Genomic DNA, 14121 nt, shown 5'->3' with positions numbered 1-14121 from the left:
TAGTTGAGACAGAGATGCACTTCCTCACAGCCTGTGGAAAATATCAGGGCATCAGAGAGAATTTCTATCAAAAATTCTCACAAATATGCCCTAAATTCAGAAATCTGACTGACAACCAAAAACTCCCATTCCTACTGGGGGAGGAGAGAAGCTGTGTAACACTGGCGGCACACTATGTTACAGCTTGCCATGAACAGAGGGACAACCAGTAAACTAAGACAAGAGTATATATAAACAAGGCGAAAATATATTTATAAACTCAGGGATATACCTGTTTATACACTGTATGAATGGAACCGCGTTTATGTGTTCAACCATAAATGTATTTTGATGCTTTGGCAACATAAGATGTACCTTATCATGCCAATAAAGCGATTTGTATTGTATTGTGCGTGGCGAGGCTGCAGTTCCTCCTCCTGTCCTGGGGGGCGGTGTATGTGGAGAGGGTGCAGGTCCTCCTTCCTGTCCTGGGGCGGGAGCGGTGTGTGTGTGGAGGGTGCAGTTCCTCCTTCCTGTCCTGGGGGGCGGTATGTGTGGAGAGGGTGCAGTTCCTCCTCCTGTTCTGGGGGGGCGGTGTATGTGGAGGGTGCAGTTCCTCCTTCTGTCCTGAGGGGGCAGTGTGTGTCGGGAGGTTGCAGTTCCTCCTCCTGTCCTGGTGTGGCGGTGTATGTGGAGAGGGTGCAGTTCCTCCTCCTGTCCTGGGGCGACGGTGTGGGTGGGAGGCTGCAGTTCCTCCTCCTGTCCTGGGCGGGCGGTGTGTTGGAAGAGGGTGCAGTTCCTCCTCCTGTCCTTGGGGCGGCGGTGTGTATGGAGAGGGTGCAGTTCCTCCTCCTGTCCTGGGGTGGCAGTGTGTGGAGAGGCTGCAGTTCCTCCTCCTGTCCTGGGGGGCGGTGTGCGTGTGGAAGGTGCAGTTCCTCCTCCTGTCCTGGGCGGGGCGGTGTAGGTGGAGAGGTTGCAGTTCCTCCTCCTGTCCTGGGGGGCGGTGTCTTGGTAGGGTGCAGTTCCACCCCCTGTCCTGGGGTGGCGGTGTGTGTGGAGGGCCCGGTGCTTGGGCCTTGAGTATAAAGCCTCGTGTGCCGGTCACTAACCTCTCATTCAGCAACGGGGAGCGGCCTGGAGAGGAGTAGAAGCCTCAGGCTCGAGTAGCAGCAATGAGGCCGGGTGAGAGACACGCAGAGAGAGAAAGAGAGCTTTACTCTGTATCTAACCCGGGCTGTACCTGCCCTGGGAGTGTTTGATGGGACAGTGTAGAGGGAGCTTTACTCTGTATCTAACCCCGTGCTGTACCTGCCCTGGGAGTGTTTGATGGGACAGTGTAGAGGGAGCTTTACTCTGTATCTAACCCTGTGCTGTACCTGCCCTGGGAGTGTTTGATGGGACAGTGTAGAGGGAGCTTTACTCTGTATCTAACCCGTGCTGTACCTGCCCTGGGAGTGTTTGATGGGGCAGTGTAGAGGGAGCTTTACTCTGTATCTAACCAGTGCTGTACCTGCCCTGGGAGTGTTTGATGGGACAGTGTAGAGGGAGCTTTACTCTGTATCTAACCAGTGCTGTACCTGCCCTGGGAGTGTTTGATGGGACAGTGTAGAGGGAGCTTTACTCTGTATCTAACCCGTGCTGTACCTGCCCTGGGAGTGTTTGATGGGACAGTGTAGAGGGAGCTTTACTCTGTATCTAACCCGTGCGGTACCTGCGCCGGGAGTGTTTGATGGGACAGTGTAGAGGGAGCTTTACTCTGTATCTAACCCGTGCTGTACCTGCCCTGGGAGTGTTTGATGGGACAGTGTAGAGGGAGCTTTACTCTGTATCTAACCCGTGCTGTACCTGCTCTGGGAGTGTTTGATGGGACAGTGTAGAGGGAGCTTTACTCTGTATCTAACCCGTGCTGTACCTGCCCTGGGAGTGTTTGATGCGACAGTGTAGAGGGAGCTTTACTCTGTATCTAACCCGTGCTGTACCTGCCCTGGGAGTGTTTGATGGGACAGTGTAGAGGGAGCTTTACTCTGTATCTAACCCGTGCTGTACCTGCCCTGGGAGTGTTTGATGGGACAGTGTAGAGGGAGCTTTACTCTGTATCTAACCCGTGCTGTACCTGCCCTGGGAGTGTTTGATGGGACAGTGTAGAGGGAGCTTTACTCTGTATCTAACCCGTGCTGTACCTGCCCTGGGAGTGTTTGATGGGACAGTGTAGAGGGGGATTTACTCTGTATCTAACCCCGTGCTGTACCTGCCCTGGGAGTGTTTGATGGGACAGTGTCGAGGGAGCTTTACTCTGTATCTAACCCATGCTGTACCTGCCCTGGGAGTGTTTGATGGGACAGTGTAGAGGGAGCTTTACTCTGTATCTAACCCCCTGTACCTGCCCTGGGAGTGTTTGATGGGACAGTGTAGAGGGAGCTTTACTCTGTATCTAACCCCGTGCTGTACCTGCCCTGGGAGTGTCTGATGGGACAGTGTAGAGGGAGCTTTACTCTGTATCTAACCCGTGCTGTACCTGCCCTGGGAGTGTTTGATGGGGACAGTGTAGAGGGAGCTTTACTCTGTATCTAACCCCGTGCTGTACCTGCCCTGGGAGTGTTTGATGGGGCAGTGTAGAGGGAGCTTTACTCTGTATCTAACCCGTGCTGTACCTGCCCTGGGAGTGTTTGATGGGACAGTGTAGAGGGAGCTTTACTCTGTATCTAACCCGTGCTGTACCTGCCCTGGGAGTGTTTGATGGGGCAGTGTAGAGGGAGCTTTACTCTGTATCTAACCCGTGCTGTACCTGCCCTGGGAGTGTTTGATGGGACAGTGTAGAGGGAGCTTTACTCTGTATCTAACCCGTGCTGTACCTGCCCTGGGAGTGTTTGATGGGACAGTGTAGAGGGAGCTTTACTCTGTATCTAACCCGTGCTGTACCTGCCCTGGGAGTGTTTGATGGGACAGTGTAGAGGGGGATTTACTCTGTATCTAACCCCGTGCTGTACCTGCCCTGGGAGTGTTTGATGGGACAGTGTCGAGGGAGCTTTACTCTGTATCTAACCCATGCTGTACCTGCCCTGGGAGTGTTTGATGGGACAGTGTAGAGGGAGCTTTACTCTGTATCTAACCCCCTGTACCTGCCCTGGGAGTGTTTGATGGGACAGTGTAGAGGGAGCTTTACTCTGTATCTGACCTGTGCTGTACCTGCCCTGGGAGTGTTTGATGGGACAGTGTAGAGGGAGCTTTACTCTGTATCTGACCCGTGCTGTACCTGCCCTGGGAGTGTTTGATGGGACAGTGTAGAGGGAGCTTTACTCTGTATCTAACCCGTGCTGTACCTGCCCTGGGAGTGTTTGATGGGGCAGTGTAGAGGGAGCTTTACTCTGTATCTAACCCGTGCTGTACCTGCCCTGGGAGTGTTTGATGGGACAGTGTAGAGGGAGCTTTACTCTGTATCTAACCCGTGCTGTACCTGCCCTGGGAGTGTTTGCTGGGACAGTGTAGAGGGAGCTTTACTCTGTATCTAACCCCGTGCTGTACCTGCCCTGGGGGTGTTTGATGGGACAGTGTAGAGGGAGCTTTACTCTGTATCTAACCCGTGCACAGCAAGTTGCCACAAACAGCGTTGTGATATTAACCAGATCATCGTCTGTTTTTAGTGATGTTGCTTGACGGATAAAAATTGGACCCAGGACACTGGGGAGAACTCCTTGCTCTTCCAATAGTGGCCATGGGATCTTTTACGTCCCCCCGAGAGGGCAGGCAGGACCTCGGTTTAACTTCTTCCTCCGTATGAGCAGCATCAGCAGTTGCGTGCGGGCTCCGTGGTGTTGCCCCACAGTTTTGGGATGTTTCTTATCGCCCTCGCTCTTTTTTGCTTTGAAGGATTCACTCCGCGTGGTGGAAGGGGCGGTTTCGGGGACCGCGGGGGACGAGGAGGTTTCGGAGGGCGAGGAGGATTCGGGCGAGGAGGCTTCAGTGACCGTGGAGGGCGAGGAGGATTCCGAGGAGGACGAGGTACGTGCTGTCCAGCTGTGGCTCGGTGGGTTTAGCACTTTTTGCATCAAGTCGAGGGTTCGGGTCCCGCTCCAGAGACTTATATGATACGGCACAGAATGAGGCTGTTCGGCCCATCGTGCCTGTGCCGGCTCTTTGCAAGAGCTCTCCAATCAGTGCCACTCCCCCTTGCTCGTCCCCCGTAGTTCTGCAAATCTTTTCCCTTCAACTATTTATTCAGTTCCCCCTTTTGAAAGTTACTATTTAATCTGCTTCCACCACCCTTTCTCGCACTGAGGGAGCGCCGCCCTGTCGGAGGGGCAGTACTGAGGGAGCGCCGCCCTGTCGGAGGGGGCAGTACTGAGGGAGCGCTGCCCTGTCGGAGGGGGCAGTACTGAGGGAGTGCCGCACTGTCCAGCGACTATGAAGGAACGGTGATATACTTCCAAGTCAGGATGGTGTGTGGCTTGGAGGTGGTGAGCAGTGCAAAAACTATAGGGCAGTAATAGTTGTGGATTTCAACTATCCCAGTATTAACTGGGATAAAATTAGTGAGGTGTATAGAGGGTGTGGAATTCCTAAAATGCATCCAGGAGAACTTTTTTTAGCCAGTATATAGCAAGCCCAACAAGGGAGGGGGTGGTTTTGGACTTAGTTTTAGGGAATGCAGCTGGGCAGGTAGGTGTATCAGTGGGGGAGCATTTTGGTGCTAGTGACCATAATTCAGTTAGATTTACAGTAGTTATGGAAAAGGACAAGGATAAACCAGGAATAAAAATTCTAAATTTTTTGGGGGGGGGGGAAGCAAATTTTGCTAAGTTCAGAGGGGATTTAGCCATAGTGGACTAGAAACAGCTACTTGAAGGTAAATCGGTGCCAGAGCAGTGGGAGGCATTCAAGGAGGAGATTCAGAGGGTTCAGACCAAATATGTGCCTTTAAAAGAAAAAAAAGTGGGACAAACAAATCTAGAGCCCCTTGGATGTCATGGGACATACAGGGTAGGATAAAGGGGGTGGGGGGGGGGAAAAAGGGAGGTGTATGACAGATACCGAGGGCTAAATACTCCAGAATCTTTAGAGGAGTGCAGGGGTGCAATTAAAAAGGATACAGGAAACTTTTTGTGATAGATCGGCAGCAGCTGCTCGGTCCCGTATATCAAAACTTCCGGATAGACCAGCGCTAATGTTGAAGGATACGGAGGTTTTCATCTCTGTATCTGACAACAAACACTGTTGCTTAGCAACAGCTTGTAAACACTCGGCCCGTACCTTGGAAGCGTCTCTGAAGCTGTTGCTAAGCTACAGAGATGCTTTCCAGAGCCTGACTGTTTTTATTTTTAAAAAAATGCTAGAAGAAAAAAAACCGAACCAAAACGGCTGCTGATTTCTGCCGTTAGATCGAGGTTTCCGGACATACAACCTCCGGATAAACCAAAGTTTCCTGTATTAGGAAAGCAAAGAGACAGCATGAAAATTCTTGGCAAATAAAAATCAAGGAAAACCCAAAGATGTTTTATAAATATATTAAGAGGATAACTAAAGAAAGGGTAGGGCCTATTGGAGATCATGAGGGTAATCTGTGTGTGGAGGCAGGAGACGTCAGTAGGTTCTTAATGAATACTTTGCGTCTGTTTTCACAAAGGAGAGGGGCGAAGCAGACATTGCTATCAGGGAGGAGTGTGAAATAAACAGAGAGAGAGAGGAAGTATTAAGGGGTTTAGCAGCTTTAAAAGTGGATAAATCCCCAGGCCCGGATGAAATGTATCCCAGGCTGTTAAGCGAAGGAGAAGAGGAAATGGCAGAGGCTCTGACCATCATTTTCCAATCCTCTCTGGCTTCAGGTGTGGTGCCGGAGGACTGCTAATGTGGTACCCTTGTTTAAAAAGGGAGAAAAGGATAGACCGAGTAATTACAGGCCAGTCAGCCTAACCTTGGTGGTGGGAAAATTATTGGAAAAAATTCTGTAGGACAGGATAAATCTTTCTTTAGAAAGACACAGATTAATCGAGGATAGTCAGCACGGATTTGTTAAGGGAAGGTCGTGTCTGACAAATTTGATTGAACTTTGAGGAGGTAACAAGGAGGGTAGATGAGGGTAGTGCGTTTGATGTAGTGTATATGGACTTTAGCAAGGCTTTTGATAAGGTTCCACATGGCAGACTGGTCACGAAGTTAAAAGCCCATGGGATCCAGGGCAAAGTGTCAAGTTTGATTCAAAACTGGCTCAGAGACAGGAAGCAGAGGGTAATGGTTGATGGGTGTTTTTGTGACTGGAAGGCTGTTTCCAGTGGGGTTCCGCAGGGCTCAGTACTGGGTCCCTTGCTTTTTGTGGTATATATCAATGGTCTAGACTTGAATATAGGGGTTATGGTTAAGAAGTTTGCAGATGATACTAAAATTGGCTGTGGTTGATACTGAAGAAGGAAGCTGTAGACTGCAGGAAGATATCAATAAATTGGTCAGGTGGGCAGAACAGTGGCAAATGGAATTCAGTCCGGAGAAGTGTGAGGTAATGCATTTGGGGTGGGCTAACAAGGAAAGGGAATACACATTAAATGGTAGGACACTGAGTAGTGTAGAGGAACAAAGGGACCTTGGAGTGCATGTCCACAGATCCCTGAAGGTAGCAGGCCAGGTAGATAAAGTGGTTAAGAAGACATACGGAATGCTTGCCTTTATTAGCCGTGGCATAGAATACAAGAGCAGGGGGTTATGCTTCAACTGTATAAAACACTAGTTAGGCCTCAGCTAGAGTACTGCGTGCAGTTCTGGTCACCACATTACAGGAAAGATGTGATTGCACTAGAGAGGGTACAGAGGAGATTTACAAGGATGTTGCCGGGAGTGGAGAATCTTAGCTATGAGGAAAGACTGGATAGGCTGGGTCTGTTTTCCTTGGAACAGAGGAGGCTGAGGGGAGACCTTATTGAGGTATATAAAATTATGAGGGGCATAGATAAAGTAGATAGAAAGGACCTATTTCCCTTAGCAGAGGGGTCAAAAATTTAAAGTAACTGGTGGAAGGTTTAGAGGGGATTTGAGGGGAAATGTCTTCACCCAGAGGGTTGTGGGGGTCTGGAACTCGCTGCCTGAAAGGGTGGTAGAGGCAGGAACCCTAACCACATTTTAAAAAGTACTTGGATGTGCACTTGGGATGCTGTAACCTGCAGGGCTACAGACCAAGAGCTGGGAAGTGGGATTAGGCTGGATAGCTCTTTGTCGGCCGGCGCGGACACGATGGGCCAAAATGGCCTCCTTCCGTGCTGTAACTTTCTACGATTCTATGGTGGTGTTCCCACGCGCCTGCTGCCCTTGTCCTTCTAGGTGGAAGAGGTCGCGGGTTAGGGAGGTGCTGCCCAAGAAGCCTTGGCGAGTCGCTGCAGAGCATCTTGTAGATGGTACACACTGCAGCCACGGTACGCCGGTGGTGGAGGGAGTGAATGTTTAAGGTGGTGGATGGGGTGCCAATCAAGCGGGCTGCTTTGTCCTGGCTGGTGTCGAGCTTCTTGTTGGAGCTGCACTCATCCAGGCAAGTGGAGAGTATTCCATCACACTTGTGCCTTGTAGATGGTGGAAAGGCTTTGGGAGTCAGGAGGTGAGACACTCGCCGCAGAATACCCAGCCTCTGACCTGCTCTTGTAGCCACAGTATTTACGTGGCTGGTCCAGTTAAGTTTCTGGTCAATGGTGACCCCCCAGGATGTTGATGGTGGGGGATTCGGTGATGGTAATGCTGTTGAATGTCAAGGGGCGGTGTTTAGACTCTCGCTTGGAGATAGTCATTGCCTGGCACTTGTGTGGCGCGAATGTTACCTGCCCCTTATCAGCCCAAGCCTGAATGTCGTTCAGGTCTTGTTGCATGCGGGCACGGACTGCTTCATTATCTGAGGAGTTGCAAATGGTGCTGAACACTGCAGTCATCAGTGAACATCCCCACTTCTGACCTTATGAAGGTCATTGATGAAGCAGCTGAAGATGGTTGGGCCAAGGACACTGCCCTGAGGAACTCCTGCAGTGATGTCCTGGGGCTGTGATGATTGACCTGCAACCATCTTCCTTTGTGTTAGGTATGACTCCAGCCAGTGGAGCGTTTTTCCCCTGATTCCCAATGACTTCAGTTTTACTAGGGCTTCTTGATGCCAGACTCGGTCAAATGCTGCCTTGATGTCAAGGGCAGTCACTCACCTCACCTCTGGAATTCAGCTCCTTTGTCCATGTTTGGACCAAGGCTGTAATGAGGTCGGGAGCCAAGTGGTCTAGGCGGAACCCAAACTGGGCATCAGTGAGCAGGTTATTGGCGAGTAAGTGCTGCTTGATAGCACTGTCGACGACACCTTCCATCACTTTGCTGATGATGATTGAGAGTAGACTGATGGGGTGGTAATTGGCTGCGTTGGATTTGTCCTGCTTTTAGTGGACAGGACATACCTGGGCAGTTTTCCACATTGTCGGATAGATGCCAGTGTTGTAGCTGTACTGGAACAGCTTGGCTAGAGGTGCGGCTAGTTCTGGAACACAAGTCTTCAGCACGATAGCTGGGATGTTGTCGGGACCCATAGCCTTTGCTGTATCCAGCGCGCTCAGCCGTTTCTTGATATCACGTGGAGTGAATCGAATTGGCTGAAGACTGGCTTCTGTGATGATGGGGACCTCTGGAGGAGGCCGATATGGATCATCTACTCGGCACTTCTGCATTATAGTACAGGAAACTTTCGATTAACTGGCCCCTAAATAACCAGAAATGTCGGTTAACCGGCAAAATTCAGGAGTAGGTTCAGGTAACTTTTTTATTACTTTTTTTTACTCCATTTGTTGCTGTGCAAGGGTGTAGCTGCAGCTGTTGCTAAGCTACAGAGACGCTTGCAATTTGTGCCCATTGTTCTGAAGCTGTTGCTAAGCAACAGGGTTTAGAGTCATAGAGTTTAGAGTCATAGAGTTTTACAGCACAGAAAGAGGCCCTTCGGCCCATCGTGTCTGCGCCGCCCATCCATCCCTGTCCAGTCTAATCCCATTTTCCAGCATTTGGTCCATAGCCTTGTATGCAATGGCATTTCAAGTGCTCATCCGGAGCTCTGAGCTCCATATCTTTTACTATAGCGTTCGGTTATCGGGAATTGTTGATGAACCGGCACCGCGTCGGTCCCGTCCGTGCCGGATAACAAAGTTTCCTGTAAAAGGAATAAAGACCTTGCACCTCCACAGCGCATTCTACGACCTCCGGATGTCCCAAAGCACTTTTTGAAGTGTGGTCACTGTTCTAATGTAGGAAATGCGGCAGCCAATTTGCACACAGCAAGCTCCCACAAACAGCTCTGTGATAAATGACCCGGATCATCTGTTTTTAGTGATGTTGGTTGAGGGATAAATATTGGCCCCAGGACACCGGGGAGAACCCCCCCCCCCCCCCCCCCCTGCTCTTCTTCCAATAGTGGCTGGGGATCTTTTACATCCACCTGAGGGCAGACGGGGCCTTGGTTTAATGCCTTATCTGAAAGACGGCCCCTCCGACAGGGCGGGGCTCCCTCAGTACCGCCCCTCCGACAGGGCGGCGCTCCCTCAGTACTGCCCCTCCGACAGGGCGGTGCTCCCTCAGTACTGCTCCTCCGACAGGGCGGCGCTCCCTCAGTACTGCCCCTCCGACAGTGCGGCGCTCCCTCAGTACTGTCCCTCCGACAGTGCGGCGCTCCCTCAGTACTGCCCCTCCGACAGGGCGGCGCTCCCTCAGTACTGCCCCTCCGACAGGGCGGTGCTCCCTAAGTACTGCCCCTCCGACAGGGCGGCGCTCCCTCAGTACTGCTCCTCCGACAGGGCGGCGCTCCCTCAGTACTGCCCCTCTGACAGGGCGGCGCTCCCTCAGTACTGCCCCTCCGACAGTGCGGTGCTTCCTCAGTACTGCCCCTCCAACAGGGCGGCGCTCCCTCAGTACTGCCCCTCTGACAGGGCGGCGCTCCCTCAGTACTGCCCCGCCGACAGTGCGGCGCTCCCTCAGTACTGCCCCTCCGACAGGGCGGTGCTCCCTCAGTACTGCCTCTCTGACAGGGCGGCGCTCCCTCTACTGCCCTTCGCTGGAACTCCCTCCCTAACAACACTGGGAGCACCTTCACCACACGGACTGCAGCGGTTCAAGAAGGCGGCTCACCACCACCTTCGAGGGCAATTAGGGATGGGCAATAAATGCTAGCGATGCCCAGATCCCATGAACGAATTTTTAAAAAAACTATAGGCAGAAGAGTTGCATTTCCCTCCGCAGTTAGGTCGAGCGGAGCACGGGACCGTCTGTACGGCTGCGGGATGTGGGGCTTGAGCTCGTAATCGCAGCAGTCCTTCCCGTATGGCGTTCCAAATTGCAGGAGTTAATCTCGTCGTTTCGTGACTGGGAGCAGCGTTTGAGCCCTCGGCCTGTGTTGGCTAACGTCTTTTTGCCGAGTCATTATTCACATTGTCTGCCATACGGTTGAGTCAGGATTGGCGTCGCCATGTGATATTTAAATAGGAATAGCCTCCTCCTCCCCCCCCCCCCCCCCCCCCAATCCTGCCCCATTCTCCACACGTAGAAACATAGAAGATTGGAGCAGGAGTAGGCCATTCGGCCCCTCGAGCCTGCTCCGCCATTCAACGAGATCATAGTGGATCATCCAAACTCAGTACCCTGTCCCTGCCTTCTCCCCATATCCCTTGATCCCTTTAGCCTTCAGAAATATATCCAACTCTTTCTTGAATATATTTAATGAACTGGCCTCCACCGCCTTCTGTGGTAGAGAATTCCACAGGTTCACCACTCTCTGGGTGAAGAAATTCCTCCTCATTTCAGTCCTAAATGGCTTACCCCTTATCCTTAGACTATGACCCCTGGTTCTGGACTCCCCGGCCATCAGAAACATCCTTCCTGCATCTAGTCTGTCCAGGCCTGACAGAATTTTATAGGTTTCGATGAGATCCCCTCAATCTTCTAAACTCCAGTGAGTATAAGCCCAATCTCTCCTCATATTTCATTCCTGCCATCCCAGGTATCAGCCTGGTGAATCTTCGCTGCACTCCTTCCACGGCAAGAACGTCCTTCCTCAGATAAGGCGACCAAAACTGCACACACTACTCAAGATGTGGTCTCACCAAGGCCCTGTACAACTGTAGCAAGACATCCTTGTTCTTGTACTCGAACCCTCTCGCTACGAAGGCCAACATACCATTTGCCTTCTTAACCGCCTGCTGCACCTGCATGCTTACCTTCAGCGACTGGTGCACAAGGACACCCAGGTCTCGTTGCACTCCCCCTTCTCCCAATCTATTGCCATTCAAATAATAATCTGCCTTCCTGTTTTTGCCACCAAAGTGGATAATCTCACATTTAGCCAGGGACCCGGGTTCAAATCCGGCCTCGGGTGACTGTCTGTGTGGAGTTTGCACATTCTCCCCGTGTTTGCGTGGGTTTCCTCCGGGTGCTCCGGTTTCCTCCCACAGTCCAAAGATGTGCGGGTTAGGTTGATTGGCCATGATAAAAATTGACACTTTGTGTTAGGGGGGATTAAATACGTGGGGTTACGGGGATAGGGCTTGGGTGGGATGGCTGTCGGTGTAGGGACCGGGTGCTAGGGTTTGGATGATCAGCCATGATCTCGTTGAATGGCGGAGCAGGCTCGAAGGGCCGAATGGCCTACTCCTGCTCCTATCTTCTATGTTTATTGGGCAGAAAAATGGCAAATGCACGATCACCCAACCTGTCCAAATTGTACTGGAGTTTCACGACATCCTCCTCACAGCATACCCTCCCACCCAGCTTTACGTTGTCTGCAAATTTGGAGATATTGCATCCAATTCCCTCGTCCAGGTCATTAATATATATTGTGAACAGCTGGGGTCCTAGGACCGATCGTTGCGGTACCCCACTAGTCACTGCCTGCCACTCGGAAAACGACCCGTTTATTCCAACTCTTTGCTTTCTGCCCGCCAACCAGTTCTCTATCCAAGTCAATACCTTGCCCCCAATCCCATGTGCCTTAATTTTGCACGCTAATCTCTTATGCGGGACCTTATCGAAAGCCTCCTGAAAGTCCCAATACACCACCTCCACTGTTTCTCCCTTATCTAGTTTACCAGTTACTCAAAAAATTCCAGTAGCTTAGTGAAGCACAATTTACCTTTTGTAAATCCATGTTGACTTTGTCCGATCCTGTCACTGCTTTCCAATTGCTCTGCTATTACATCTTTTATAATGGACTCTAGCATTTTCCCCACTACCGATGTCAGGCTTACCGGTCTATAATTCCCTGTTTTCCCTCTACCACCTTTTTTGAATAGTGGGGTAACATTAGCTACCCTCCAATCCATGGGTACTGTTCCAGAGTCTATCGAGTTCTGGAAGATGACCAACAATGCATCTACTATCTCTAGGGCCACTTCCTTAAGTACCCTAGGATGTAGATTATCAGGCCCTGGGGATTTATCGGCCTTCAATCCAGTCAACTTCCTCAACACCATTTCCTTACAAATACTGATTTCTTTCAGTTCCACCCTTTCATCAGACCCTATGTTCCCTGACATCTCTGGGAGGTTATTTGTGTCCTCCTTTGTGAAGACAGAACCAAAATATGTATTTAATTGGTCTGCCATTTCTTTGTTCCCCATTATAAATTCCCCTGATTCTGACTGTAAGGGACCTACGCTTGACTTCACCAATCTTTTTCTCTTCGCATATCTATAAAAGCTTTTACAGTCAGTTTTTATGTTCCCTGGCAGCTTGCTTTCATAATCTATTTTCCCTTTCTTAATTAATCCCTTCGTCCTCCTTTGCTGAATCCCAAACTGCTCCCAATCCTCAAGTTTGCTGCTTTTTTTGGCCAATTTATATGTCCTCTCTTTGGATCTTATGTTATCCCTAATTTCCCTTGTTAGCCACGGTTGAGTCACCTTTTTTTTAATTTATTTTTATGCCAAACTGGGATAAACAAATTCTGTAGTTCATCCATGCGATCTTTGAATGTTTGCCATTGCCTATCCACCGTCAACCCTTTGAGTGCCATTCCCCAATCAATCCTACCCAACTCTCTCTCCTCAGACCATCGTAGTTTCCTTTATTTAAATTGAGGACCCTAGTCTCTGAGTCAACTACTTCATTCTCCATCTTAATGAAGAATTCGATCATATTATGATCGCTCCGATCGTATTATGATCGCACCTGGGTTCAGTTGGTGCGAGTCAGAAGGTCGCGGGTTCAAGGCCCCATTCCAGGATTTGAAGCTCCCAGTCTAGTTTGACATTGAGGTTTCTGAAACCCTCGTCCATGCTTTTGTTACCTCCGGACTCGACTATTCAACGTTCTTCTAGCCGGCCTGACATCTTTCACCCTCCGTATACTTCAGCTCATCCCAAACTCGGCAGCCACCTGTCCGAACTCTGAGTCCCGTTCACCCATCATCCGCCCCCCCCCCCCCCGCCGGCCCTGTTGCATGCTGACCTACATTGGCTCCCCGTCGAGCAACGCCTCGATTTCAAAACTCTCATCCTCGTGTTCAAATCCCTCCATGGCCTCCTCGCCCTCCCTCCCTATCTCTAACCTCTTCCAGCCCCGACAACCCTCCCTATCTCTCTAACCTCTTCCAGCCCCTACAACCCTCCCTATCTCTGTAACCTCCTCCAGCCCCTACAACCCTCCCTATCTCTGTAACCTCCTCCAGCCCCTACAACCCTCCCTATCTCTGTAACCTCCTCCAGCCCTGACAACCCTCCCTATCTCTGTAACCTCCTCCAGCCCCTACAACCCTCCCTATCTCTCTAACCTCTTCCAGCCCCTACAACCCTCCCCTATCTCTGTAACCTCCTCCAGCCCCTACAACCCTCCCTATCTCTGTAACCTCCTCCAGCCCCTACAACCCTCCCTATCTCTGTAACCTCCTCCAGCCCTGACAACCCTCCCTATCTCTGTAACCTCCTCCGCCCCCTACAACCCTCCCTATCTCTGTAACCTCCTCCAGCCCCCTACAACCCTCCCTATCTCTGTAACCTCCTCCAGCCCCGACAACCCTCCCTATCTCTGTAACCTCTTCCAGCCCCTACAACCCTCCCTATCTCTGTAACCTCCTCCAGCCCCTACAACCCTCCTATCTCTGTAACCTCCTCAGCCCCGACAACCCTCCCTATCTCTGTAACCTCCAGCCCCCTACAACCCTCC

The 14121-nt window shown here is 51.0% G+C and overlaps 1 protein-coding gene across 1 annotated transcript in view; it reads left to right on the top strand.

The window, feature by feature from the left end:
• The first annotated feature begins 1019 nt into the window (after positions 1–1019).
• Positions 1020–14121, top strand: part of fbl (fibrillarin rRNA 2'-O-methyltransferase) — a 33096-nt gene continuing 19994 nt past the window's right edge. The window contains 2 exon segments of the mRNA XM_086002480.1: positions 1020–1161; positions 3847–3978. Coding sequence (XP_085858606.1) covers positions 1152–1161; positions 3847–3978 — 142 coding nt within the window. The 5' untranslated portion in view covers positions 1020–1151.

This window comes from Somniosus microcephalus, chromosome 12 (genome assembly GCF_052327205.1).
Source record: "Somniosus microcephalus isolate GS21.2 chromosome 12, FLI_Smic_1.0, whole genome shotgun sequence".
NCBI classification, from domain to species: domain Eukaryota; kingdom Metazoa; phylum Chordata; class Chondrichthyes; order Squaliformes; family Somniosidae; genus Somniosus; species Somniosus microcephalus.
The sequence above is the reverse complement of the archived record's forward strand: the minus strand, read 5'-3'. Positions and strand labels throughout refer to the sequence as shown.